General features: G+C 35.7%; 1 protein-coding gene across 3 annotated transcripts in view; it reads left to right on the top strand.

The window, feature by feature from the left end:
• The window catches only part of HSPA14 (heat shock protein family A (Hsp70) member 14), a 29,990-nt gene extending 9,568 nt beyond the window's left edge, over positions 1-20,422 (top strand). For 2 of the 3 annotated variants that reach the window (XM_024580082.3, XM_045186068.1), the window contains exons 6-14: positions 640-730; positions 1,406-1,510; positions 3,031-3,192; positions 4,495-4,650; positions 7,126-7,228; positions 16,301-16,513; positions 17,119-17,292; positions 19,275-19,345; positions 20,208-20,422. In XM_024580082.3, the coding sequence (XP_024435850.1) occupies positions 640-730; positions 1,406-1,510; positions 3,031-3,192; positions 4,495-4,650; positions 7,126-7,228; positions 16,301-16,513; positions 17,119-17,292; positions 19,275-19,345; positions 20,208-20,286 (1,154 nt within the window). In that variant the 3' untranslated portion in view covers positions 20,287-20,422. The remainder of the gene's footprint in view (positions 1-639; positions 731-1,405; positions 1,511-3,030; positions 3,193-4,494; positions 4,651-7,125; positions 7,229-16,300; positions 16,514-17,118; positions 17,293-19,274; positions 19,346-20,207) is intronic. The other variant, XR_002976635.3, reaches the window with a different exon arrangement.
• Positions 20,423-26,681: the final 6,259 nt, after the last annotated feature.

Below are 26,681 nucleotides of genomic sequence, written 5' to 3'. Positions count from 1 at the left end.
TTTCCCTAGAAGTAATGTAAATGATTTGGGTCAAATTCACATTTTCAGAACTTCTTAAGATGAAGTGGCTAAATAAAGGCAATGAAGAGTGAATATCATATCTCCCTCTTTAAGATCGATAGTACACTCTCAACAATATTTAGGCAGGTTACATAGGTCTGGTTTCATCACCACTTCAGGCAAGGGCTGGAGCTAAGTGGCATTCTTTGGAACAATTTAGGAAATTTTGGAGTAGGTTACTGATAAGGCTCACATCAGCTCTGGGATTATGTCATGAACTTGTGGGATGTAAGGTAGCCCTTTAATGTGTTGAACTGACATTGTGCTATTTGTCTTTACATTGACACATTAGAAACTTACTCTCAGGGAAACGAGTCTAATTTGGGAGATGGTTGAAAAGTTGGCACCTAGAACTAGAACATAGTACATAGTTCTATGTCCACAAACTATACCAAAACCACAAAAAGTAGTGCATGAGTTAAGAGAGCAATAGTAGAAGATCAACAGGATGGGACAAACAATTAGACTGGCAAATCTTTGTAGTTAGAAGATCTTTGCTACAAATTGATAAACTCAAAGTATCACTTGACATATTTTTGTGTTCATGAGAATTTATTTTTATGTTTTTTTAATATACAGAAACAGCACATTCTGTCTTAGGCTCAGATGCAAATGATGTTGTCATTACTGTTCCATTTGATTTTGGAGAAAAGCAAAAAAATGCTCTTGGGTAAGTATAATACAGATTTATCTTATTTGCTTAGTTAAAGGAAATACAAATTTCACAATACCGCCATGTAGTAAAACATAAATTGCATTTTAAAATACCTTGGGCAATAATACTATATTTGTAAATATGTGTATATAGCTAAATAGTATGGTAAAAGTATGTTGATCACTATTTTCTGTCTTTTATGAAATGGCAAGACAACATAAATTAGATGTACCCTTTTAGCTGTTTTGATTGGAAATGTTTTTAATTACCAGGTTAAGTTGATGTTAATGAATCACTTTGCCTTAGTTTTAGGTAATTAGGGTTTATGCTGAAATTATATAAAGATTTGCAACTTTAGAATATATTCGTAAGTATTTCTTCACCTTAGATGTAAAGTTTGTAAGCATGGGCGTTTTTGAAAGGTTTCTTTTTCTTGTTCAGTATAAGCACATGTTATTTTCTTTGTTAAGAAAATAGACTCTGAACATAATTATTTTAAATGGAAAATGATCTACTCTTACAGAGTTACATCTATTTCTTGTGTTTCATATCTTGCTTATAAAGATCGTTACTGTTCATGTTCTAATTACTAAATCTTATTTGCTAGTACATAAAATCTTTAGCAGATCTTTTCTAAAATGTAAACCTGAACATCTGATATTAAATTCATTGAAAGCAAATTGTCCACAGGGAAGCAGCCAGAGCTGCGGGCTTTAATGTTTTGCGGTTAATCCATGAACCATCTGCAGCTCTCCTGGCTTATGGAATTGGACAAGACTCCCCCACTGGAAAAAGGTAAAAACCATATTTGCAGCTTTAAGTTTTTCAGTGCAGAAAATATTATAGATTATAACAATTGTATCAGTAGAGGTGATTATAAAATGCAGTGGTTACAAGCTTTTGTGAATGAAAAAACATCAAAACCCTGCACTAGAGTTTTTCCAATAGATGAGCATGATGTCCTAGGAAAGCAGAGAAGGGGCATAGCAGGATGAAAGGTTGAGCTTTCCTGCTCTCCTCTCGTCACCACATTTTGTCCCTTTAGTGGAGAGAGATTTGAAATTTGTAATCGCAGCCACGTTCCAACTCAAGCTAGGACACTTAATGTTACTACCAATTTTAGTTATTAAACAGGTTTATAACCAGTGAGTAGTCTCACATACATTCATCTTGACAGGAGATGGCAAGAAATCCAGCATGGGGATTTAAGAATTCTTCTGATTATGAAACAGTAAAACATACTCCTAATTTAGTTGTCAAAATTGTCTTTTTTGTTTAAGATCTTACTTATTTATTTTTAGAGAGAGGGGGAGGGAGGGAGAAAGAGAGGGAGAAACATCAGTGTGAGGGAGAAATATCGTTTGTTTGCCTCTCACACAAACCCCAGTTTGGGATTGAACCACAACCCAGGCATGTACCCTGACTGGGAATGGAGCCAGCAAATTTTCGCTTTGGGGGACAACACCCCCTACCATGCAACTTTAGACAAATTAATTCAGATGTGTTAATTTCCCCTAATTGTTTCACCTTATTCATATTTCACACCTTGAGTAAAGAAATTAATATGTATAAATCACAAGGAAATTATTTTTAGGTAAACTAGGTAGATGTAAAATATCAGAAATTATGAATTTTGATACATAGGAAGTTAGCTCCTAGTTTTGCTTATGTTTCATTTTTATAGAATATGTTATTACAGTAGTAACTAGGATAATATTAACACAAAATTTCTGTATTTCTTACAATCACAATTCACTGTAATTCTCTTACAGTTCACTATAATCACAAATCTTTTCTTTATTTGAAAAGTTGGTGTTTTGGCCCTGCCTGGTATGGCTCAGTGGATTGATTGCCAGCCTGTGAACCGAAGAAACGCTGGTACGATACCCAGTCAGGACACATGCCTGGGTTGTGGGCCAGGTCCCCAGAAGGGGGCGCTCAAGAGGCAACCACACATTGGTGTTTCCCTCCCTCCCTCCCTTCCCACTCTCTAAAAATAAATAAATAAATAAAACCTTTATTGGAAAAAAAAAAAGTTGGCATTTTAAACTCCAGTTACTCAGAAGAATGCAATTTTACCAGCACAACTAAAAACCAAAAATAACTAACTTAAAATCTGGTTTCTAAGCTTGATTCATCACTAAGTGATGACCATGTACAACTCAGTTACTCATGTGAGATTTTCGGTTTCCTCATTTCTGATTTAAAGGGATTGAACTAAGGGAACACTAAGTGACTCCTTAGTGTAAAAAGTCCACCCTAGCTTTAAAATGTTGATTCTCTCATAACTCACTCATGTTATCTCTTTTTTTAAGCAATATTTTGGTGTTCAAACTAGGAGGAACATCGTTATCTGTCAGTGTCATGGAAGTTAACAGTGGAATATATCGTGTTCTTTCAACAAACACTGATTATAACATTGGAGGTACACATTTTACAGAAACCTTAGCACAGCATCTAGCTTCTGAGTTTCAGAGGTAAGTATTAATGGATTTGGTGATGTATTTTGATTGATGTTTCCCTTTAGTTTTTTTTCCCGTAATTTATTTGGAGTTGTTCTGCTTAGAAGGAGGATGTGTTTTTTCCAATGTACCGGATATTTCTGTGTCTAGAGTTAATAATGTCTATCCAGGCAGACATGGGGGAGTAGTGGCCAAGCTGCCAGGTGCAGTGGGCTTGGATTTTTTACTTAGTTTAAGGGATTACCAGACACTGAACTGCGTAAAGTTGGATCTCAAGTTCAATTTCTTAATTCTTCATGTGCTGCTCTTATGCCTTGCTGAAGGGAAAAGTACAGGCACTGAGGCCTCACTGCCTTCTGAACAGTTTTTAAAAGTTTAGATTTGAAGATTACATTGTTTATAGTCACATTCCAGGGAGTGAATGGAGTGTTATTTAATTACTAATCTACTACTACAACCTTGTTGACAGATAACAAGGAATATTTTAGTTTTGTTACTGGATGTAATAATTCCATTTAAAGTTTTAATTTTGTGTTACCTATCAAGAGCCAAATATAATATATAAAAATTATATTTTGGACATTATGGCTCTAAAAAAAGTGTACATGAAACAGTGCTTTCATCAGTTTGGCTAAACTGGGTAAAAAAAGTCTTGAAAAAGTGGTAATTCCCATTGTTAAATAAAGATCTATACTGCTTTTTGTTATAATGGTGTTCCAATTCAAGGTAGAGAATTGTTAATTTTACTCATGATTCCAATTTATGAAACACGTTTAGAAACAAGGCCATTGACCACTGCTTATAAAGCAGTGTTATTCATTCATTGTGGAGGTAGAGGAACTGTAATTTTACACATTATGTATGTGTCAAATATCTTTGAAGAAGCACTTTTATTTTTTAATGCTGGACAGAAAATTTTACACCATTAAACAATGATTGTGCTGCAGTTGTAAAGGGTGAAATATGAGACTTCACCCAGTTACATTAATCTCCTGCAACCTCCATTTGTTTGATCTGCAAAAAGAATGATAGCTACTCTGCTTTCTTCAAAGAACACTCCATTAGGGTACAGAATGCAGCAATTCTCAGAGCATTAAGTATGTTGGTTATTGACTTTTCTTGGAGAGACTCTTCTTATAATTATAGAAAATTTTCTTCAGAAATTTTGGAGGGTTAGAAGCCAGATTCTAAAATCTGGTGTTAATATGGCTTCATGAGTTGCTTATTATCCTAGTAGGGATTATCCAGATTTTAATTATAATTAATTCTAAATTACCTAGTAATTTTTAAACTTCAGAGACTCTATTTTTAATTTAGATCCTTCAAACATGATATCAGAGGAAATGCCCGAGCCATGGTGAAATTGATGAACAGTGCTGACATTGCAAAGCATTCTTTGTCCACCTTGGGAAGTGCCAATTGTTTCCTTGACTCATTATATGAAGGTCAAGATTTTGACTGCACTGTGTCCAGGTAAAACTGAAGTTCAAAAAACTTTCATAAAAATTTCGAGTGCATTCATTTTCAGGTGTAATTTTCTCACTTTGGGTTTTTTGTTTGTTCATTTGAGATTTATTCCCTATTGATAAAAGGAGAACTTTCCGGTCTTTACTTCTGGGATCCAGTTTTTAAGTAACTGTTCCCAAAATAATTACGTCAGTTGTGATTGCTTGTTATTTGCAAATAGCAGTGTGTGAAAAAAGGCATCCTAGATCTTTAAAACAAAGCGGAGAGGAGACTTAAGTTTGAGATTTTCAGATTTCTCTTACAAAATGGCAGTCCCACATGGCCTATATGTCCATTACTACTTTAGAGCTTAAATTTGATGTGAACCTTGCCCATGCTTCAGATGTGAACCTTGCCCATGAAAGCATGCTTCATGCTTTGCTATAACTGTGTTAAGTTATAGTAAACCACTTAAAACAGGCTGTGTGGCAGCCTGTATTCTAAGTATCAACTCATCAAATTCTCACAACAATCCATTGTCCTTATTTTACATGTGAGGGAGCTGAAACACAGCAAGGTGTCATCACCTGCCCAAGGTTACGCAGTTAGTAAGCGATGGACCTGGGATTCAAACCCAGACAGTTTGAAACCAAAATTGATACTCTTTATTACACTATACTAAAAATTGATGTTTCTCTTGGGTTCATTTGTTCTGTCATCCATCATCAACATTTTAAATTTTAATAGCTTTATGACATTCAGTAAGCACAGGTATAATGTACATATAATGTGCATAAAATTGTTTTAATACCCATGTCTTTTGGTTACAAGTTATTGTACTTTTACCCAGAAAGTCCAAAGGGAGGATGTTGCCTTATTTTACATTGCATATTACTAACAATAATAACAGCTACCATTAGTTAAACTATTTAAACTTCCCAAACTTCTAACAGGTGACTTGGAAACATAGTGAAAACATCCAGAATTATAGCATTATATTATTTTTAGGATTGTACTATATTTTATTAAATTTTTTCTTCATCTGGCCATTATAGTTTAGCTTCCACACTCTCCCTGGGCTTTTCTGAAGACTCTGGATCCTTGTATCCAATACCACAGCCACTAGCCGCTTGTGGCAGTTTAAATTTAAATTAATTGGTAACAAAAAATTCCATTTCTCAGGAGCACTCAGTTCCAGTGCTCAGTAGTCTGATGTGGCTCATGCTCACAGAAAATTCCATTAGACAGCACTGCTCTAGATCTTTAGAGAGAGATTTCAAGCTATAACCAGAAAGGTAGAAAGGTGGGCAGAGTATCTTTATTTATTTTTTTTTATTTTCAGAATTTCTAACTTAGTGCTAAGTTTTTCCACATACTCAGTATATGTTGGCTTATTCATATCAGTTATTAAAAAATGTATTAGAGTTTGTAATTTTTTTGTTAGGAAACTTTGTCTTTATCACAAAGATTGTAACCCCAAGGTATATTTCAATATCTAGAGATAGCACAAATAAATTTAAAAATCAGTCTCCATCTAAGAAGTTAAGTATAAAATTAGGGAGTACGTTTTTCATGAACATAAATTGTTCTTAAAATTATATACTAGCAGGGGCTTATTTAAGAAAAGTAAGAAGATGAAAACTATGAACAGTAAAATGGCAAAAAATACAAATCTATAAACAACTTAATCTAAAAAACAAACCAAGCAAATAAGAATAACAAAGACAGAATCATGGATACAGAGGGCATTTTCATGGTTGCCAGGTGGGAGGGGCATGTGGGGAAATGGGTGAAGCGGTGAGGGGATTAAGAAGCACAAATAGGGAGTTACAGAATAGCCATGGGGAAGTAAAGTGCAGTATAGGAAATGGAGCAGCCAAAGAACTGATATGCGTGACCCATGGCCATGACCAATGTGTGGGGATTACATGAGGGAGTGGGCGGTGCTGGGTGAAGGGGGGAGGGGCAAAAGGGAAACATCAGGACAACTGTAATAGCATAATCAATAAAATATAATTTAAAAAAATTATATACTAGCATTCGGGCTTCTCAGATAGTGCCAAAGAGCTAAATTTAGGTATAATATAGTTTCAGATTATAAAGAAAAATAGTGAGAAATATTTTTTAAAGCTCTAACACATAAATACAGCAAACACTTCTAAATGATGGTTTGATTGAGATCAGTAGATTTATCATTGGGACTGTCATACCTTGAGTCTTCATGTTCGTTACGGAAAACCTCTAAGTAGGCCATGGATAAGAATCTCCAACCTGAATTTGATCTTAAAATGTCTTCATACATTTGTAAGATAAATAACTTAGATGTTCTCCCCCCCTGTTATTACATTGCTAGGTGCTAAGTAACCTGTTCTGATCATAAACCTATTATTAAGAGAACTGTCACATTAGGTTTTGGCATTACTCTTCACAAGAAAAAGATGTCTTGTTTAATTGAATAAGCCTTTTTCTCTGTCTTTTTCTTCTGTGTATGTGTGCGTACAGAGCAAGATTCGAACTTCTCTGTTCTCCACTTTTTAATAAATGTATAGAAGCAATCAGAGCACTCTTAGAACAAAGTGGATTTACAGCAGACAATATCAACAAGGTAATACTTTTATATTTTTCTTTTTTATTTTAGGACTAATTTCAGACTTGGAATTTAGGAAATAGCCCCTTTTGTACTGAAAGAATATTTTTATGAATTTAAATATTTTCCAAGCTTGTGTTAATGAGTAAGGAAAATTGATTAAATTTTGATTGATTATTCTAGTGATATTTATATCCGTTTCCTAGCAAAAAAAAGAATAATTCCTTTTCAGTGTATTTTTTAATATGTAAGCAAAGACTGATGGGTATTTGAATGTTTGCAATGTGTCAAACACTACTTCTAAGTGTTTTAGTTGGATTTACTCATTGAATACTCACCAACAACTCAGGAGGTATGTGCTCTTACTCATTCCCATTTTGTAAGTGAAGGCACCAAGGTGCAAAGATAAATAATTTCTTGGAGAGCATGTGGTTAGCGGTAAACCCAGGATTTAACTCTGTGTAGTTCCCAAGTCCACCCATAACCAGTACTCCATACTGCTCCTCTCTACTGGCATAAGAAAATATTTTGAAAACTTCAAAAACATTCAAATTTTTAATTTTTTGTTTTTTCATTAAGGATATTTATATTCATTTAAAGTGTATGTAAATTTTAAATTTTCATTATTAAAATTGTAAGTATTCATATAAGAAAATTCAGAAAAATACCAAAAGGCAACAAGTGTTATATTTTAGAATATTTCTAACTTAATTTGTATGTACAATTTTGAATTTTATTTTTTCATATAATATAACCAATTTCTTTCCCTGTATTTCTGTATAGTCTTCATCAACTCGATATTAAGTAGATTCTTAATATCCTAGAGAAGAAAAGGCACTATACATGATTTCGTTTTTCCATTGTGGACACCTAAATTGGGTCTTCTCTTCCCTCGACAATGATGCCCATCTTTGGGCTTCGGCTTTTACCATGTTTAGGGTTATTCCTCAGAGTGGATCCCATTGTAAGATTTCTGGGTCAACGAGTTTAAATAGCTTAAGACTATATTTTTTACCTTCAGTTACTTTCCAAAAACGTTAAATTAACTAACACTCCTATCAGAAATAAGGATATACATTACTTCACTGGCTCTGAGTTTTATCATTTAAAGATGAATTTTCCATTGAAGAGTTGAAAAAAAGATTTTTACTTGATATTTTATTGATTATTAAAGGATTATTTTTAATGTTTATGTGATGTTTGTGTGTAAATGTTTTATATTCTTTGCCTATTTAATTTTAAGTCTGTATTTTTAAAATTTGTGCAGATGCTTTATATAATGAGAATATTAACTGTCATTTACTGTGACCTTTTGAAGCATGTAGTTTACTGTTTAATTTTGGTCTTACAGGAAGAAGGGTATTTGGCACACTGAAGTTTCATGTATTCATGTATTTAAATCTCTTGGTCTGTTAAATAGACCAAGAGATTTCTTCAGCTGCTTCTAAGTTTATAAATTCCATATATGACAAATATTTAATACTGTTTTCTTTTAATTTGTCTATAGGTTAAAAGTTTTATATTTTAACTATTTTGGTATTGCCATATGATGAAAGTTATTTTTTAAAAGTGTTTTTTTGCAATTCAGTAAGTAGTATTTTGCCACATTTATAATATGTCAGGCTTTGTGCTATGTGCTTGGAAGTTAGGGGGTGGATTATGAAGAATAAGATGAGAATATAATGGTAGCAAAATGGTGGTGGGAAATGAATGGGCTTGAAGACAGACACACCTGAATCAGAAGACTCACAGTGCTAATAGTTGCAGAGTGGGCAAATCATTTGTTTCCTGAGTCTTATTTTTTATTAGGAGGGTAATAACACAAGTAAGTATTATAAGTATAACTTGTTCTGGATGGTTGTTATGAAGAAAAAATGAAACACTGTGTATGGCATATTATGGGTGGTCAGTTAATGCAAGTTCTCTTCACTAACTGGCGATAGAGCCCTGACATTTAGATATCGTAAATGGTACAGTTCTCAGTTGTTTGAATAGAAGGTGAATACATTGTTAGGATTTAAAATGTTGTCAAAGATTTACCTCCAGATAGTTCTAAAATACAGGCCTTTGAGAACTTAAAGAAGTAGAGTTGTCTCTCTAGTTTGTTGCCAGTAACAAATAGCCCCCAAATCTCAGTGATTTTCTACACGAAACAGTTCTTTCTCCCCTGTGGTTCCTGTGGGCAGCCGAAGGTGGCTGTAGGTGCAGAGACACGGTTTTTCTCATTCTTTGACCCAGGCTGAAGGAGCAGCTGCAGTGCCCATGGCAGAGGGAAAATGGGAAGAAAGCTTGCAGAACATGCCCAGATTTTAAAGCCTCTGCTTAGCTATGTGCACTGGAGTGTATTCACATCCAATTGTCCAAAGCTAGACAAGAGGCTGGGCCCAACAGTAGGGCTGGGAAACCTACTTTACTACAAAGAGGGGTTCAAAGTCAGGGCAATAGCAACGTGCAGGGATGTCTAACCCTCTTACAGAGGAAGCAGAGGGAATGATTGAACGTAAAGTCCATAAAGCATTTTATCCTCACAATAGCACCAAGAGGTAGGCACTATTATCTCCATTTTCAAATGGGGAAAGTAAGAGGTTTCCAAAGAGGCTGAGTACTTGCTTCAGTCCTGATGCTGGCATATAAGCGACGGTGCTAGGGTTGAAACTCAGGCAGTGTGCCTCCATGACCCATGCTCTTTGTCTATTCTTGTGCCTGTTGCCTTTCTTATTTTAGTTTCTGGAAGTCTAGTCTTCGGAGTATTTGGTTTTTCCAGGGGGAATCTGATCTTATGCTCGAAAGAACATGTCTGGGGTCTGGCCTTCTGAGGGTAGGAAGCTTCAGGGTTCCTCCTCTTTAAAATGCAGACTTTCCCTCATTCCCCTTGTTTTCGGCATCGTGCCCTCTTTGTACCCAAGTCCCATAATTCTGAGGTCCAGACCTTGGTCTCTGAGTGGGAGCAGGTGCTGGTGGCCACCTCTCTGGGTTAAGGGATGGGTGAGGGTTCAGTAACTCTATACCAGGCTTTCAAGCTTTCACTTCCATGCTTCACCCTTGCTTTGTGTAGGCTTGGTGCTTCCGAGCCCCCAGCCACTCTGGGATTTTATGAGTCAAACCACTTTGCTTTTTTTTTTTTTGGTTATGTGAAACTTCATCTGCCTTAAGACAATTACATCTCTCCTTTCCAGCTTCTAAAATGTGTTAAAATTTCAAACTCAGATCTCTCTTCCATCTATATCTTCTTAAATCCCTTTATTCTGTTTAGTTGACTTATGGACGGTCATATTGGTGAATTAATATAAGCAATCCCTCCCTCCATCTTAACCAAGTTCCCAGGCTCTACAACTGAATCTTTTTTATCGTCACCTGAGGACATTTTCATTAGCTTTTTTAGAGAGAGAGAGAAAGGGAGGGAGAGAAACATCGATGTGAGAGAAGCATCGATTGGCTGCCTTCGCACCCACCCAGACTGGGATTTTGTGCCAAGACCAGAGGTCGCACGCATTTGGACTGGGGACGAACTAGCAACCTAGGCATGTGTCCTGACCAGGAATCAAACCATAACCTTTCAGTTACAGGGATGACACTCCAACCTCTGAGCCACACCGACCAGGGCTACAACTGCAATTTTAATAATGCATAGTGTTTCATTGCATTGATGTAACCATAGTTTATAGAACTAATTCTTGACGTTGGTTGTGTAGGTTATTTTGGTTTTATAAACAGCAGTCTTTGTGGCTTTGTGAACATCCTTTCTTTCCTGAAAATTAAATTTGGGAGTTAATTCTGAAATTTTAAGATTTAGTATTTATTACCAAATTGTTCATCAAAAAACAATTTATTTTCTGAGTAGGTGTAAACCTTCATTATTAACATTGCAGTTTTTAAAAATTATCTTTATGCATACTTTTTTTCCAGAGAGCTTTAGAATTATTTTTCAAGTTCTTGCATAAAATCTCTAGGAATGAGCAAATCAATCCTTTATAGGGACAGAAATATTAGTAATGTTTATGTAGAATATGTCAGAAAAACAGCATTTGAATTATATCTATGCTAGTGTTATTCCTACAGATGATATTTTTTTAAAAGCCAATTTCTTTGCACATATAGAAAATACACAGTTAGGCTGGCTAGCAGCCATGTAGTACTGCTGAGTTACCTGTACCATTCCATTCTTCAGAAAAGAAGTATGCTCCCTACTATTTTTCTTGGAACACCCAGTCTTCTTGGTCTTCCATTCTCCTACTAGATTGAGAGATGGGTTTACAGAGTTTTAAAAGTTTCACATTGAACTCTGTTGTAAGAAAGCATGAGCACAAGTGTGATTTTAATGGCAAATGCCCACTAAGTGGTGTCAGGGCCACAACAGGGCGTGGTGGGCATGCCACCTACAGACAGGAGCTGCCCTAGTCCAATGGGGCAGCTGTTACCCAAATGCCAATTGCTACCTCTCAGGAATGCAAGCCAGTGCTATTGGAGCCTTTGGCTTTTTAAGAGATGCTCAAAATAAGGACTCTTAATTAAAAAAAACTGTAACGTTTAAATGTTAGTAACTAATACAGAACTTCTTAAAACATTGTGTGGAGAGATAAAACATGTCTTGCCTGATGTAATTTGCAAGTTGCTACTTTGCACCCTCTGGTCCAGAGGATTTTGTCTTTTGATGGTTGTTTTTAGTTTTGTTCCTGAGCTACAGGTTCTTATAAAATGAATTGAATACCTTTTCATCATTTTAAGTATTCCAGATTAGTATATAATACATGGATATTCTCTGTTCTCAAGAATTCTAAAGAATTTATCTATGAACAGATTTTGTCTGAAACTAATTTCTGAAGTGTTTTTATAATTTTCCTAATTTCTCTTTATTGTTTCAATTTTGAATTTGAGTATTTAATAGACCTATTTCATAACAATTTCTTGAATTTTTAACATACAACTTTGCATAATGCCCTTGTAATTGTAAAAAAAGATTTTATTTATTTTCAGAGAGATGAGAAGGGAGAAGGACAAAGGGAGAGGAACATTGATGTGAGAGAGAAACTTCAATCCATTGCCTCTGACACACCCCCAACCGGGACCTGGCCGGCAATCCAGGCGTGTGCCCCACTGGGAATTTAACCGGTGGCGCCCAACACACTGAGCCACACCAGTCAGGGCATAATTTTTAATTTTATGTATCTTTTGATACTAAAATTTAAAAGTATAAAAAAGTTATTTGAATTAAAACAGGCTAATTTCTCTCTCTTTTTTTTTTTTTTTTGAGTTTTTCTGTTTTCTTCCTTCCCTGATTGACAGGTAATTGTTTTATTATTTACTCCAACTTCTGCCACTATCACCCCACAAAAAACTTTCTCAGATTTTTTTTCAAGTTGTGTTTTTCTCTATTCTAATTGGTCTAGTTCTGCTTTTCTTTTCCAGCCTTCCCAGGACACTTTCATCATTTTTCTAAACTTTTATATTGAATACAAACTCATTTATTTCATTTAATTTTTTCCCTAATAAAAAAGTTAACTGCATTTTTAACTATTAATAGCCTTGGTTTTATTCCACTAACATTGACAGATTTTTATTTTCTTTATTTTCAGAATAACCTGTAGTATTTTTTATTTTCCTCATTGTTTAGATTCATGTTTTTAAATACCGAAGTAGTAAAGGTAGTTTGATTTTTTTAATAGCGGTTTATTTTATTAAATTACTGTGAAAATTGTAGTTGAAAAGGCATTAAAATAGTTATTTTTGTTTGAAATATGTATTTCCTATTAAAATTCATGTTTTCAAGAGGATCTCATACTATTGACTAGATGCTTAAAGAATTTATTTAAAACTTGATAGTTACTATCATAATTAATAGTAACACATTATTCATACTTTTTTTACCCTTTTAAATAAAAATGCCAAAAGCTAAGAAGATTTGGGGGGGCATTCATAGTAACACTTATTGCTTATTAATAAAGCTTTTCAATGTCAAATATGAAAAATTTGAAAACACATAGTCTGCATTCTCCTTTTTTTAAAAAAAATTTCACAACGGGTTTCTTTAAAGATTTTCTTTATTTTGTTAGAGAGAGGGGAAGGGAGGGAGAGAAACATCACCGCATGGTTGCGTCTTTCACACCCCCGACAGGGGACCTGACCCACAACCCAGGCATGTGCCCTGACTGGGAATCAAACCGGCAACCCTTTGGTGCTCAGGCCGCCACTCAATCCACTGAGCCTCACCAGCCAGATCCATAGTCTACATTTTTCACCTCATGGTATTTATGTGGGATCACATGATTTTAGAGAAGACTTCTTTTTACTAACCTTCAAAACAGACCTTTTAGGGAACTTGGCCATGGCAAACATACTTTTCTTTTTCTTTTCTTTTTCTCTCTCTTTTTTTTAATCCTCACCTGAGGATATGTTTGTTGATTTTTTCAAAGAGAGAGAAAGATTGATGTGAGAGAAACATCCGTTTGTTGCCTCCCTTATTTGCCCCAATCTGGGGATCAAATCCACAACCCAATATGTGCCCTGACCAGAAATTGAACTCACAACCTCTTGATGTATACGAGGCAACACGCCAGCCAACTGAGCCACCTGGCAAGGGCACATGCTTGTCTGTTTTATCTTTGAATCCCTTATCTGTGTTCCTCATACCCTGACATGAGATACGATATCCCTTGTCATTTTCACACCTAATGTTAACAAGGCCTAGTATCTATCAGTTGATGCTCTTCTCCAGCATATTGAGCTTTGAGAACATCCATAAAAAGACTGTGAAATAAGAAATGATTATTGATGATTTTTCTTCTATGTACTTTATCCTTTTAGATGTTACTGTAAATGAGATCGTCTTCTTAATTTCTCCTTCCATTAATTCATTGTTAGTGTATGGAAATAATTTAAAGTGATTTTCGATAGGTATGAACTTAGTAGTGTCATTTTGTTAATTGTTTTCTGCCTGTTTTTTAGTTAATTTGATGATTTTTTTTGCAGTGATGTGTTTTGATTTCCTTTTCATTTTTTATTTATCTGCTATAGGTTTTTGTTTTGTGGTTACCACAAGCTTACATAAATCATCTTAAAATTATAATAGCCTATTTTAAGCTGATAACTTTGAACATACAAAAATCTCCACATTTTTCACTCCCCCTGCCACATTTTATGTTTTTTTAAAAATATTTTATTTATTTTTAGAAGGGAAGGGAGGGAGAAAGAGGGAGATAAACATTAATGTGCGAGAGAAACATTGATCCATTGCCTCTCACAAGCTCCCAGCCAGAGCCCTGGCCCACAACCCAAGCACGTACTCTGAGTGGGAATTGAACCAGCCACCTTTCAGTTTGCAGGATGATGCCCAACCCCCAGAGCCACACTAGTCAGGGCATATTTTATGTTTTTGGTATCATAATTTATATTTTTTTATATTGTATATCCATTAACAAATTATTATAGTTATTTTTAATGCTTTTATCTTTTAATCTTTATACTAGAGTTATGACTTACCATCACATTACAATATTAGAGTACTCTGAATTTATATATTTACCTTTATCAGTTAGTTTTATACTTTCTTATGTTCTCATGTTACTAATTAGCATTTTTGTTAAGCTTGAAGAGCTCCCTTTAATACTTTTTTGTAAGGTCTGTCTGGTGGTGATGAACTCTCCAGCTTTTATTTGAGTGTAAAAACTTTCTCCTTCAGTTCTAAAGGACCGCTGCTGGGTAGAAGGTTCTTGGCTGACAATTTTTTTTTTCTTGCAGCACTTTGAATATCTCCCATCTGGCTTGCAAGATTTCTGTTGACTTACCTACTTAATAAGTCTTATGGGGGTTCCCTTGTATATGTAAAGTTGCTTTTCTTTCACTCCTTTAAGATTCTTCTTTAATTCTCAATAATGTCATAATGTATGTCAATTCGGGTCTCTTTAGACTCATCTTATTTTGGTACTTTTTGGGCTTACTGGATCTGGATGTACATTTTATTCCCCAGTTTATGGAAGCTTTTGGTCATTATTTCTTTGAATTGGCTTTCTGCCCTTTTCTCTGTCCTCTTTTTGAGACCCCTTTAATGTATATGTTGGTCCATTTATTCTTGTCCCATATTCCCCTTAAGCTATCTTAATTTTAATTTCTTTTTGCTTTTCTGAATGGATGAATTCCTCTGCCCTGTATTTGAGTTTAGTGATCCTTTCTTTTGCTTGATTTACTGTACTGTTGAACCCCTCTGTTGAACTTTTTAGTTCAAGTGTTATAATCTTCAGCTCTATAATTTCAGTTTGGTATTCCTTTATATTTTCTACCTCTTTGCTGAAATTCTCACTTTATTCATGCATTACTCTCCTGAATTCAGTGAACATCTTTTTACTGTTATTTGAACTCTACCAGATAAATTGCTTGTCATTGTTTCATTAACAACAGTTTTTAGAGATAAGTCTTGTTATTTTGTTTGGAACATATTCTCCTGTATCTTCATTTACCTTGACTCCTAGTGTTGGTTTCTATGCATTACATAAAACTGCCACCTCTTCCGGTCTTGACAGGCTGGCTTTGTGTAGGAAATGAACCTTGTCAGTCAGGCCTACCCTAGTTCCTTCTTGCCTCTCAAACCTTTGTGTACATCTAAGCTACCATCTTTGTTCTCATTGGCCCTTAGTTGTTGAGGGTGTGCCAAAACCATCCCAATCTGCATCTAGTTACAGGCTGATTAGAAGCCAGACCCTCAGGCAGCAACAGCTATGATAGTACCCGGTCAAACCACTTCTGGGGATGAGCTGGGAAATGGCCTTTTTGTCCACTCCCTCTGTGGATGAGCCCAGGTGTCGTGCCATGGGGAATGAGATGCTTCTTCTCTGGGTTTAAGTGTTAGTTTGCTACAGTCCTGTGAATTCGCTATCAGAGCCCGGTGATTTAGGGGACAAACTTAAAAAGGAGCAATTTTACATAAAGTTTTACAGTGACAATGATTTATATATAAATTTATATGGATAATATTAAAATACGGTTTCTTATACCATTACATGTGATAAAGGTGGGTCAGCCTATTATCAGCCTGTTACACTTAATTTTGAGAAAAACTGTTCTAAAAGTAAAAAACTGAAAATTATTTTTATTTTTTAGGTTGTCCTTTGTGGAGGGTCTTCTCGAATTCCAAGGCTACAGCAACTGATTAAAGATCTTTTCCCAGCTGTCGAGCTTCTAAATTCTATCCTGCCTGATGAGGTTATCCCTATTGGTGCAGCTATAGAAGCAGGAATACTTATTGGGAAAGAAAACCTTCTAGTGGAAGACTCTCTTAAAATAGAGTGTTCAGCCAAAGATATTTTAGTTAAGGTACATGTAGCTTTCCTTTCTGTAAAAGTGATATAAATTTGATGCCATAAGTTTTCATGCATACCATGTTTTTATAATAAAACTTTGTGTACTGGTAAAAATTTTAAATTTATATTTAGAATTTTACTTTTAATGGGTTTTATATATTTCAGTTTGTATTTATGAACCATATTAATTTCTTAATTAGCTGTAATTTTAATCATACATTTCTAATACAGGTAGAGAGATATGTTTCAATTTTTTTTTAATCCTTACCTGAAGATATATTCATTGATTTGGAGAGGGTGAGGGAAGAGAGAGAGAGAGAAACATCAATGTGAGAGAGAAACATCGATCAGTTGCCTGTCATATGCACCTGGACTGGGATCGAACCTGCAATCTTTTGGTATACAGGACAATGCTCCAACCAACTGAGCCACTTGGCCAGGGCTTTTTAAATTTATTTTTAAAGTGGGTTGGGATTATTTCTATTTTACCCTCTTATCTGTCTATAGTTCACAACAATTATCAGCAAGAAATATATATTACATTTTTAATACGAATGGTTTTTTATAATTGTAACAATAAATATCAAGGGATATGCATATTATTTTCCTGCTTATTAGGGAGTTGATGAATCAGGAGCCAACAGTTTTACAGTACTGTTTCCATCAGGGACTCCTTTGCCAGCTCGAAGACAACACACGCTACAAGCCCCTGGAAGTATATCTTCAGTGTGCCTCGAACTCTATGAGTCTGAGGGGAAAAACTCTGCAAAAGAGGAAAACAAGTTTGCACAGGTGAATACGAAAATTGGATTATGAATTAGTCACATGAAAGTGTTTAGCTTTTCTTTGTGGATTAAATTCAGTTTAATATTAATTAATAGAAAATGTATAAGACATCTAACACATTTTTATGAATGGATTACTTCCACTTACTCATTTCTGTAAGAAAGAAGAAATAGGCAGTTTTCATTTGAAAGTGTCAGGAAAATAAAAACACAATACAGCTTGGATTTATATTCTTTCTGTTTGAGCCCTCGACCCTCCTTGGTGATACAGTGTGTGGCAGGGGAGATGACATTTTTTGTTTGCTGAATGCCAGGTGCTGTACTCTGCACTTTACATATTCTCAAAATGCTGTGAGGGAGACATTGTGTGCATTTTACAGATGATTAAGAAACAGGCTTATGGTAGTAAATACCTCATTTTCTTGGTTGAGCTGATTTATCCTCAGGTTGGTTTTATACTTGGGCCCATGTTGTTTCCATTAAAGCACGTTGCCTCTGATAACAGGGTAAGTTTGGTTTTCAAAATACCACCCATTTCATACTATATAGTCCCCTCTTATCATTTTAAAAGAGTGAGAGGAGCAATGTTATTTGCTTAGAACATGCTTAAGAAATACAGTTACATGAAAATACGCACACACAAGGACTGCAGGACCATATTTATCGTGGGATAGCACTTGTATTTCATTAAAAAGACTGAAGGTGTGGGTCCATGTGAGGGAAGAGGTGTTTGGGTAGGTGTGTGTATGTAGGTAGCTATAGGTATTTGGACTGTTAAGGAAGCTTAACATGGGTAGTTTTGAAGATAACAAGAGGGTTTGGGGATTTTTGTTTGTTTGTTTGTTTTTACTTGTTAACTTTATACTGAATTTTTTATAAACATCACAGGATATGGGCATGAATTTTATGTAAAAATAAAACAAGTGTAGTTGACAAAAGAGAATGTATATCTTCAGCTTTGTAACCATTTTCTGATTTCAACAAAAGAATAATGAAAACACACATACATAACTTGTCTGGGCTCCACCGCAGGCTTAACATCTTAAAATCTACTGGAGCAGGGCTCCCTCAGCTAGGAAAGGTTTCAGGACCTCATCCAGATGTTTTCGTTGTGTATTAGCCTCTAAGCACAGGCCTGTACACCACATTGCTAACCTCAGGTGGCAGTCTGGTACAACCTTAGCTTCTCTTTCTCATACGCTTATCACCTTTTCTCTTCACAGACTACTCTGAGACTCTGCAACTAGTGTCAGCTTTATTATTTATGCACACACACATACACACATACACATATGCACACACACAGATGTCAGAAGGAAAAGAGTTCATCACGCACACTGAATTTGGAAAGGGAATCTTTTAGAGAAGCCATCTGTTCAAACCTCCTCCTTTTACAAATGAGTAAAGCAAGATTCTTAGTGTCATGCTTAAGGTCATAAAACTTGATGATGACAAAATTTGAAAAGTTCCTTCCAAACTTGGTTTATTAGTTTACCTCTCTTTAGGAAACTGAGGAATTTTATAGTGAAGTCATTAGCATCTCTAACTGATAAATGTAATCTTAGTTCTACAAAAAAATTTGCCACAGATTTCTTTCAACTATGTTTTCCAAGTATATTTAAAACATTTAAAATTTTAAAAGTATATATAGAAGGCTTACCAAAATATAATTTGCATGTTACTGGTATGGCTTAATTACTAAAAAGAAAAGTAGTCTACAGTCATTTTAATCTAGGACATGGCATTTAAGAGGGACAAATATATTAATTATCTTCTGTGCCATCCTGGAGGAGATTTTTCATTTCATAGTTAAAAACGCTTAATCCTATTTTCTGAATTTTGATAACTGGTAAGAAAATTGAAAACTGCCTTATTGTAAAAGTTTTATTTCAGTAATAAGTAGGATTTGGTCCATTGGAATAATTGATGCGTCTGTTTATTAATATATCAAAGTACTGAATCCCCTTTGTGTTATTTCTGTATAAACAGGTTATACTCCAGGATTTAAATAAAAAAGAAAATGGATTACATGACATATTAGCTGTTCTTACTATGAAAAGGTATAAAATTAAACTACTTCTGATGTTAAGAAAATTCACTTTGAGACTTGACATTTTCTGTTAGTTTATTGATTCTTCAGCCATTGTCCTTCTGGGGAAATCATTTAATCAAAACTTACAAATATTTTATTAGTGATTTACATTTCTTTTTTGCCCTGCAGAATTACTGTATTTTACAAAGTATATCTCAGGTCATTTGTATTCTAAATTTTTTATGAACTCTTTAATTATTTTGGGTGTAGTCAACCAAAAAACTGTTTCATGCAAGTTGGGATATAATTTTCATTAATTTTAAATATAATTTTCTAAGATTTACAGAATTTATATTATTTGTCCTGCGAAAGGATATGTTTAATTCAATGCTGCTACAGGAAATCCCTAGAAAATAAATTACTGCATAAATCCAGCTGTTACCATTTCCCTAACAGTAGTTCATCCTTACCAATATGTCTTGCAAGTACATCGTTTTAAAATTAACATTCAGGACAATTCATAAACCATACTTAGCGAGAATATTGAATGTATTAGGTAAGGTTTGCCTTGGCCGGGCTTGAAAAGGGCATGGTATGTCTTGAGCTTGAACAAAGTCTTGAACTTAAAATCTTCATTGTCATGGGTTTTCAAGGAATCCAACTTTTGAAATGGATTTCAAGGAATCCAATGGTCTAGGAGGAAATTTTTTTTTAAACTACATAATTATAGCATATGATACTAAATTTAGAGACACTGAAATTGTGTTTCTTCCTTATCCTAATACTCCGATTTCAAAAATTAAAATTTTCTTCTTTATTAACTACTTTAATTTCTTGACTTTCTGTTTTTATAAAATGAGTTTATGGAGTGTTGTTTTTTGTTCATTTAGGGACGGATCTTTACATGTGACGTGCATAGATCAAGAGACTGGAAAATGTGAAGCGGTCACTATTGAGGTGGCATCTTAGTGTTTTAAAAAAACATGATTTTTTTTAGAGCTAAAATGTCAACATTATTTGGTTTTGTTTGTAAGTGATGTTTATATTAAAATACTTTTGGATGAACTGTATGTATCATCTATGTTTCTATTAAACTACAGTATATTGATAAATGTTGCAACCATTTTTTGTTTTCTATTTAAGATGAATCATTAGTGGGAAATATAAGGAACTTTTTCAATCATGAAGGTATTTAAAATTAAATTGAGTGGACTGAAGGGCATTTTAGTGGGAACTTAGTAACATTGTGTTCTTAAAACGTTTACTTCTGTAACTTCAAATTTTAAAAAGTCTACTATTATTAGATGATTAACTAAGAGAACAATTGAAAAGTCTTTGGTATTAAATGAAAAAAATTCAGAACCAAGTACGAAGGAAAATGCCATTTTTGCTTAAAAGATAAAAGTAAACTCATAAACACAACAGCTGTGTGTGGATGTGCATGTGACACACAGAAAAGCCTAGAGGACTGACTAACACGGCAAGCTCTTTAAACAGTGGCTGCTTTTGTGAAGGGAAATACAGGGGACGTGCTTTTATTTTAACTTTTTCCTTCTCCAGTTTTTTAAATTATATTCTATTGATTATACTGTTACAGTTGTCCCATTTTTTTCTCCCCTTCATCCCCCTCTACCCTGCACCCTCCTTCCACCAGAATCCCCCCCCCCCCTTAGTTCATGTCCATGGGTCATACATATAAGTTCTTTGGCTCCTCCATTTCCTATACTATTCTTAACCTCCCCCTGTCTATTTTGTACATACCATTTATGCTTCTTATTCCCTGTACCTTTTCCCCCCATTCTCCACCCTCCCCTTCCCTGCTGATAACCTTCCATGTGATCTCTATTTCTGTGAGTCTGTTCCTGTTCTAGTTGTTTGCTTAGTTTGTTTCTGTTTTTTTTTAGGTTCAGTTGTTGATAGTTGTGAGTTTCTTGTCATTTTACTGTTTATATTTTTGATCATCTTTTTTTTAGATAAATCCCTTTCACATTTCATATAATAAGGGCTTCGTGATGATGAACTCCTTTAACTTGACCTTATTTGGGAAGCACTTTATCTGCCCTTCCATTCTGAATGAGAGCTTAGCTGGATAGAGTAATTTTGGATGTAGGTCCTTGCCTTTCATGACTTTGAATACTTCTTTCCAGCCCCATCTTACCTGCAAGGTCTCTTTTGAGAAATCAGCTGATAGTTTTATGGGAACTACTTTGTAGGTAACTGTCTCCTTTTCTCTTGCTGCTTTTAAGATTCTCTCCTTATCTTTAATCTTGGATAATTTACTTATGACGTGTCTTGCTGTGTTCTTCCTTGGGTCCAACTTCTTTGGGACTCTCTGAGCTTCCTGGACTTCCTCGGTGTCTATTTCCTTTGCCAGATTGAGGGAGTTCTTCATTATTTTTCCAAATAAGTTTTCAATTTCTTGCTCTTCCTCTTCTCCTTCTGACACCCCTATGATTTGGATGTTGGAAAGTTTAAAGTTGTCCCAGAGGTTCCTAAGCTTCTCCTCATTTTTTTGAATGCTTGTTTCTTCATTCTGTTCTGGTTGAATGTTTCTTTCTTCCTTCATTCCAAATCGTTGATTTGAGTCCCAGTTTCCTTCCCTTCACTGTTGGTTCCCTGTATATTTTTCTTTATTTCACTTTGCATAGCCTTCACTTCTTCTTCTATTTTGTATCCACACTCAACCATTTCTGTGAGCATCCTGATTACCAGGGTTTTGAACTCTGCATCTGATAGGTTGTCTATCTCTTCATCACTTAGTTCTTTTTCTGGAGTTTTGGTCTGTTCTTTCATTTGGGCCATATTTTTTTTTTTTTTTGCCTCAGCCTGCCTGTTACATAGTAAGAGGCGGATCCTTAGGTATTTCCCAGGGGAGGGCAAACCATGTCACTGCACTGTGGCGCTGAATGTGGGGGAGGGCCCAAGAGGGAACAATGCTGCTCGCTCAGCTCTCCTCCCGATTCAGTCACTTCCTCCATTACCCACAAGCAAATTGGGCCGTTTTGGTGCTGATATCCTGGTGGGTGGGTTTGTGTCCATTCTAGGACTCTGTTGGTCTCTCCATTGAATTCTCCTGTGAGGCTGGTAGTTTTTCCTGCTGCTGCAACCCCCACAGGTTGTTACAGCCAGAAATTTTGAGGCTTTAGTTTCCCACTCGAACCCTCGGTTGTGCGGTCTGTCTTGCTCCCCCGTTGTTCCTCCCAGCTTATCAGCACGCGAATGTGGGACCACCCAGTCCACCAGCTGCCCCCTTGCCCAGCCAGGTCTATTGCATTGCCCATCCTCTCTGCCCTGGCTGCCTGTCTCCACCTCTCCTACCAGTCTGGATGAATGTTTCTTCTTTAACTCCTTGGTTGTTGAACTTCCACACAGTTCAATTTTCTGGCAGTTCTGGTTGTTTTTTGTTTTTAAATTTGTTGTCCTCCTTTTGGTCATGCGAGGAAGCAAAGGGTATCTACCTACACCTCCATCTTGGCCCGAAGGTCGGCCTTCTCTTTCTAGTTTTATTTAGTTTGATTGTTTCCTCTTACAAACAAACATAAGGTTCTTTTGAAATAAAAATTTTTGTTTTGTATTTTAAAGAGGGCAAGCTACATTCTGTTCATCTGGAAATATTCAGTAGGACGTTGAGATCCTCAGCAGGTTACTAAAGAGAAAGCCTATTCTCTAAATAAAAGAAGACAACTAATCTGCCTATGTTGAGGAAACAGGTGGAAGGTGAGTAGCGCACATTAGACTCTAGATCTTCTTACCCACGGAGGATTTTCCGTTTACTTCTCTCCAAAGGCCCAGCAGACTTGAGAGGAGGAAATCTTTACTCAGTGGCCAAATTCAAAAACTGTTTTGTTTTTTACCTGTTCCAACTTTGTGGATGTGTGTTATTATCGTAGTTAGTTTTTATGGAGATAGATGACAGTATCTTTCTAAAGGTACAGAAACCAAAAGTAAATGTTTTCATGATTATTCCGCATCAGATTATTGACAGAAGCACAAAGAGAACTCAGCTATGATTCCAAGTCCAAAAAGAAGCAGCCTTTTGATTAGACATACCTTCTTAAAGCTGAGTACTTAGTCATATCTTAGGATTTTTTTCCAAAGTTATAAAAACTTTGAAATAAAATAATCATTGTGTAAGTCCTTAAGTGTTTTCAGAAAACAGGAAAATACCAACTCAGGTAGTTGAACTGCTAAGTCTAGGTGCTTTCAGTTATCTTTGGGAAAGTGTTAAGAGTTTACTTTGAAATTAGTGTTAGCTCTTTTTACTATTAGATCAGGGATTAGCAGACCATGGTCGGTGTGTTAGTTCTACCTAGTTTTGTAAATAAAATTTTACTAGAACATAGCCACACTGAATTGTATATGTATTGTATGTGGCTGTTTTCACACTGTAACGACAGAGTTAATAGTTGCAACAGAGACTGTGGCCTACAAAGCTTAAATTATTTACAGTCTGGCCCTTTACAGAAAAGTTTGTCACCGCCTAAGTAGATTTTGAAACTTGTAGAATAAAATATCATAAGGGTTTATTCAAGAGTTTTCTCTTTGCCCTGGCCGGGTGGCACAGTTGCTTAGAATGTCATCCTGTACGCCAGAAGGTTGGAGGTTTGATGCCTGGTCAGGGCGCGTACCTGTGTTGCAGGTTCGATTCTGGGTTGGGGTGCATGCAGGAGGCAACCCATTGATGTTTCTCTCACATCAATGTTTCTCTCTCCCTTTCTCTTTAAAATCAATAGGCGTATCTTTAGGTGAGGATTAGTTTTTTTAAAAAAAGATACAAAAAAAGTTTTCGTTCATACCCATGTAATAATTTACTTACTTGACTGCTTCTCCACTGGATTGTTAAGCACTGTAAGAGCAGAGACTCTCGTCTCAGTGATCATTGTGTCCCAGCCCGCAGAGTAGTACCTGACATAGGTGTGACTGTCTCTCAAGTCAGTGAATTGCACAGAAGAAAAGGTAACAATGTCATCTCTGTGTCCCATGGGAATGTGGCCAGTAAGGACGTCTGCTGCATAATTTACGGCTTGTTGAAACACATAAGAAGGAAAGCAATGCCACTGCTTCTGACTTCATTGGTCAGATTTGTATGTTTTTCCCCCAAACATGCCAAATTTGATATTGTCATCAAAAGTGCTGTGTTACCTAATGAAATGTACTCCCAGATTTTCTTGTCTCCTCAGATGACAAGTTTTTTTCTTTTGAATTTGTGTAAGATTAAATTTTCTAGCGTTTTTTTACTTTTCAAGGTGAAAATAGCTTTAACATTCTTCTGATCATAAAATGATACATGTTAACTATAAAAGTAAAACTAAAAAAGAAGAAAACATAAAACATCCTATATTCTACCACCCAGGGTAACAACTGTTAAGAGTTTTTGCTGAACATCTTAATGATCTTCCTGCACATGCCAGTTACTTTGCAGTGTCATGTATGTATTTAAAGTGAGCATTTTTACCAGCAAAAGCTTTTGTCAAATTGCCACTATAATTTTGCCTACTTACACACGTGACATTGCTTAAAGAACAGGGCCATATATAAATGTAGAAAGAAATGCCCATATACTCATGTGGAAGTGTCGGGAGGCCACAGAATGTGTCGTGACAGACTGAGAGCCTTCATGTGTGAGCGTGATCATCCGGGCGCAGGTTCTGAGGGGAAGTGTCCGGGCTTCCACAGCGAGTGACCATGTAGAGTTTATAACAACACTGTTGTTTATTTGCTTCTATTTGTTATCTTTTCTAATTCTGATCTCCCCACAGCTCCATGAGTACTTGCAATACATAGAGAGTACTGCGGCATGTAATTCTGGGGTCCCGATGTGAAAGTAGATTCAAAGAAGTGAAATAATTCATCCAGGGTCTCAAAGGAAATAAACAGAGAATTTTGAACTAATATTCAGATGTTTTCTAAACAATTTTTTGATTGCTTACTATTATTAGAATGTTATGTGCATTATTTCAATTAAATTCACATTTCCAGTTTCCATCTAGTATTCTTCTCTGCCTCTCGAAGAATATTTATTTAAATAGAAGAGTAGACACTTCATGGACCTCATGTTTTCAATGGTCTTTATGAAAAAAATTACGGGGTACAGCCATACCTTATTTTCCCCTTGAGGACACTGGTGTGTATGTCTCTCAGTTGCTTTTAATTTTCCTCTCCACTTACAGCCAGGGTTTACCAAGATTTCAAACTGTTTAGTCTCAGAACCCCTTTACACTCTTAAAACTTACTAAGAACCGAGAGAGCGTTTGTTTATATTCGTGATAAATATATTAGTTTTACCATATAGAAATTAAAACCAAGAGACTTAAAATAACTATTCACTTTTAAACAAAACATTTTATGAAAAATAACTCAAAGGAATGGCATTTTTTATATTTCATGACATCTTTGTACTATCTGACTTACAAAGATAGCTCTGTTCTAGTACCTGCTTCAATCTGTTTGCAATATCCAAGTTGAGTACCTCTGGAAAACTTAACTGTATACTCGTGAAGGGAGAATGAAGAAGGCAGGGAACATCTTGGTATTATGAAAATAGTTTTGAACTTAGGAGCCTCTGAAGGGTTTCGAGTCCCGGTACCCCACTGAGAGTTGCTGCTCTAAAAAGTAGACACAGTGATGCCGTTAAGGAAACAAGGCCTAATCTATTCCCTGGGATTAATGGGATTCAAGACTAAGAAAATGAAGGAAACAGTTGATTTGCAAAAGAGTTTAATACATTTGTTCTGTACATTTATACTGAAACTGATATAGACCCCCCAAAAAAATAGACAAGATAATGGCAGATTTTGATAAGTGCATTTAAGGGAGCAAATAAGAGAGAATGGAAAATAGGAAGTACCTACTTTAGATAGGACGACCAAGAGAGGCCTCTGAAAAAGTGACATTTAAGCTGAGACCCAAGTGATAAGAAGGTAATCACGTGAAGAACCAGGGAGCATATCCTCTAAACTGGGAAGTGATTTAGAATTGCCTTAAGTTACTTATTTCCTTGTTCATTTTATCTGTTCCTCCCAGGTCTGTCTCTTTCATGTCCACTGTTATATTCCTAGCACCTCATACAGTGCCTCATACAGGGCACAGAGGAGATGCACAATACATGATTTCTGGATGAGTGAAAAATAGTCCTAGAGGATAATCAAAGGGGAAAGTGGCACAAAGTAGGTTAGGGAGGCAGGGTTTGGATCACATAAGGCCATGCAGACCATCAGAAGATTTGAATTTTATTCTGGGTCCATTGGGAAGTATTTAAAGCAGGCAGAGGAAACATTCCACTTTATGTTTAAGGTCACTCGTGATTATGTGGAAAGTGGATTGGAGGGTAGCAATAGTGGCAATGAAACCAGGTCGCCTTTACA

This window comes from Desmodus rotundus, chromosome 4 (genome assembly GCF_022682495.2).
Source record: "Desmodus rotundus isolate HL8 chromosome 4, HLdesRot8A.1, whole genome shotgun sequence".
Lineage (NCBI taxonomy): Eukaryota > Metazoa > Chordata > Mammalia > Chiroptera > Phyllostomidae > Desmodus > Desmodus rotundus.
The sequence above is the reverse complement of the archived record's forward strand: the minus strand, read 5'-3'. Positions and strand labels throughout refer to the sequence as shown.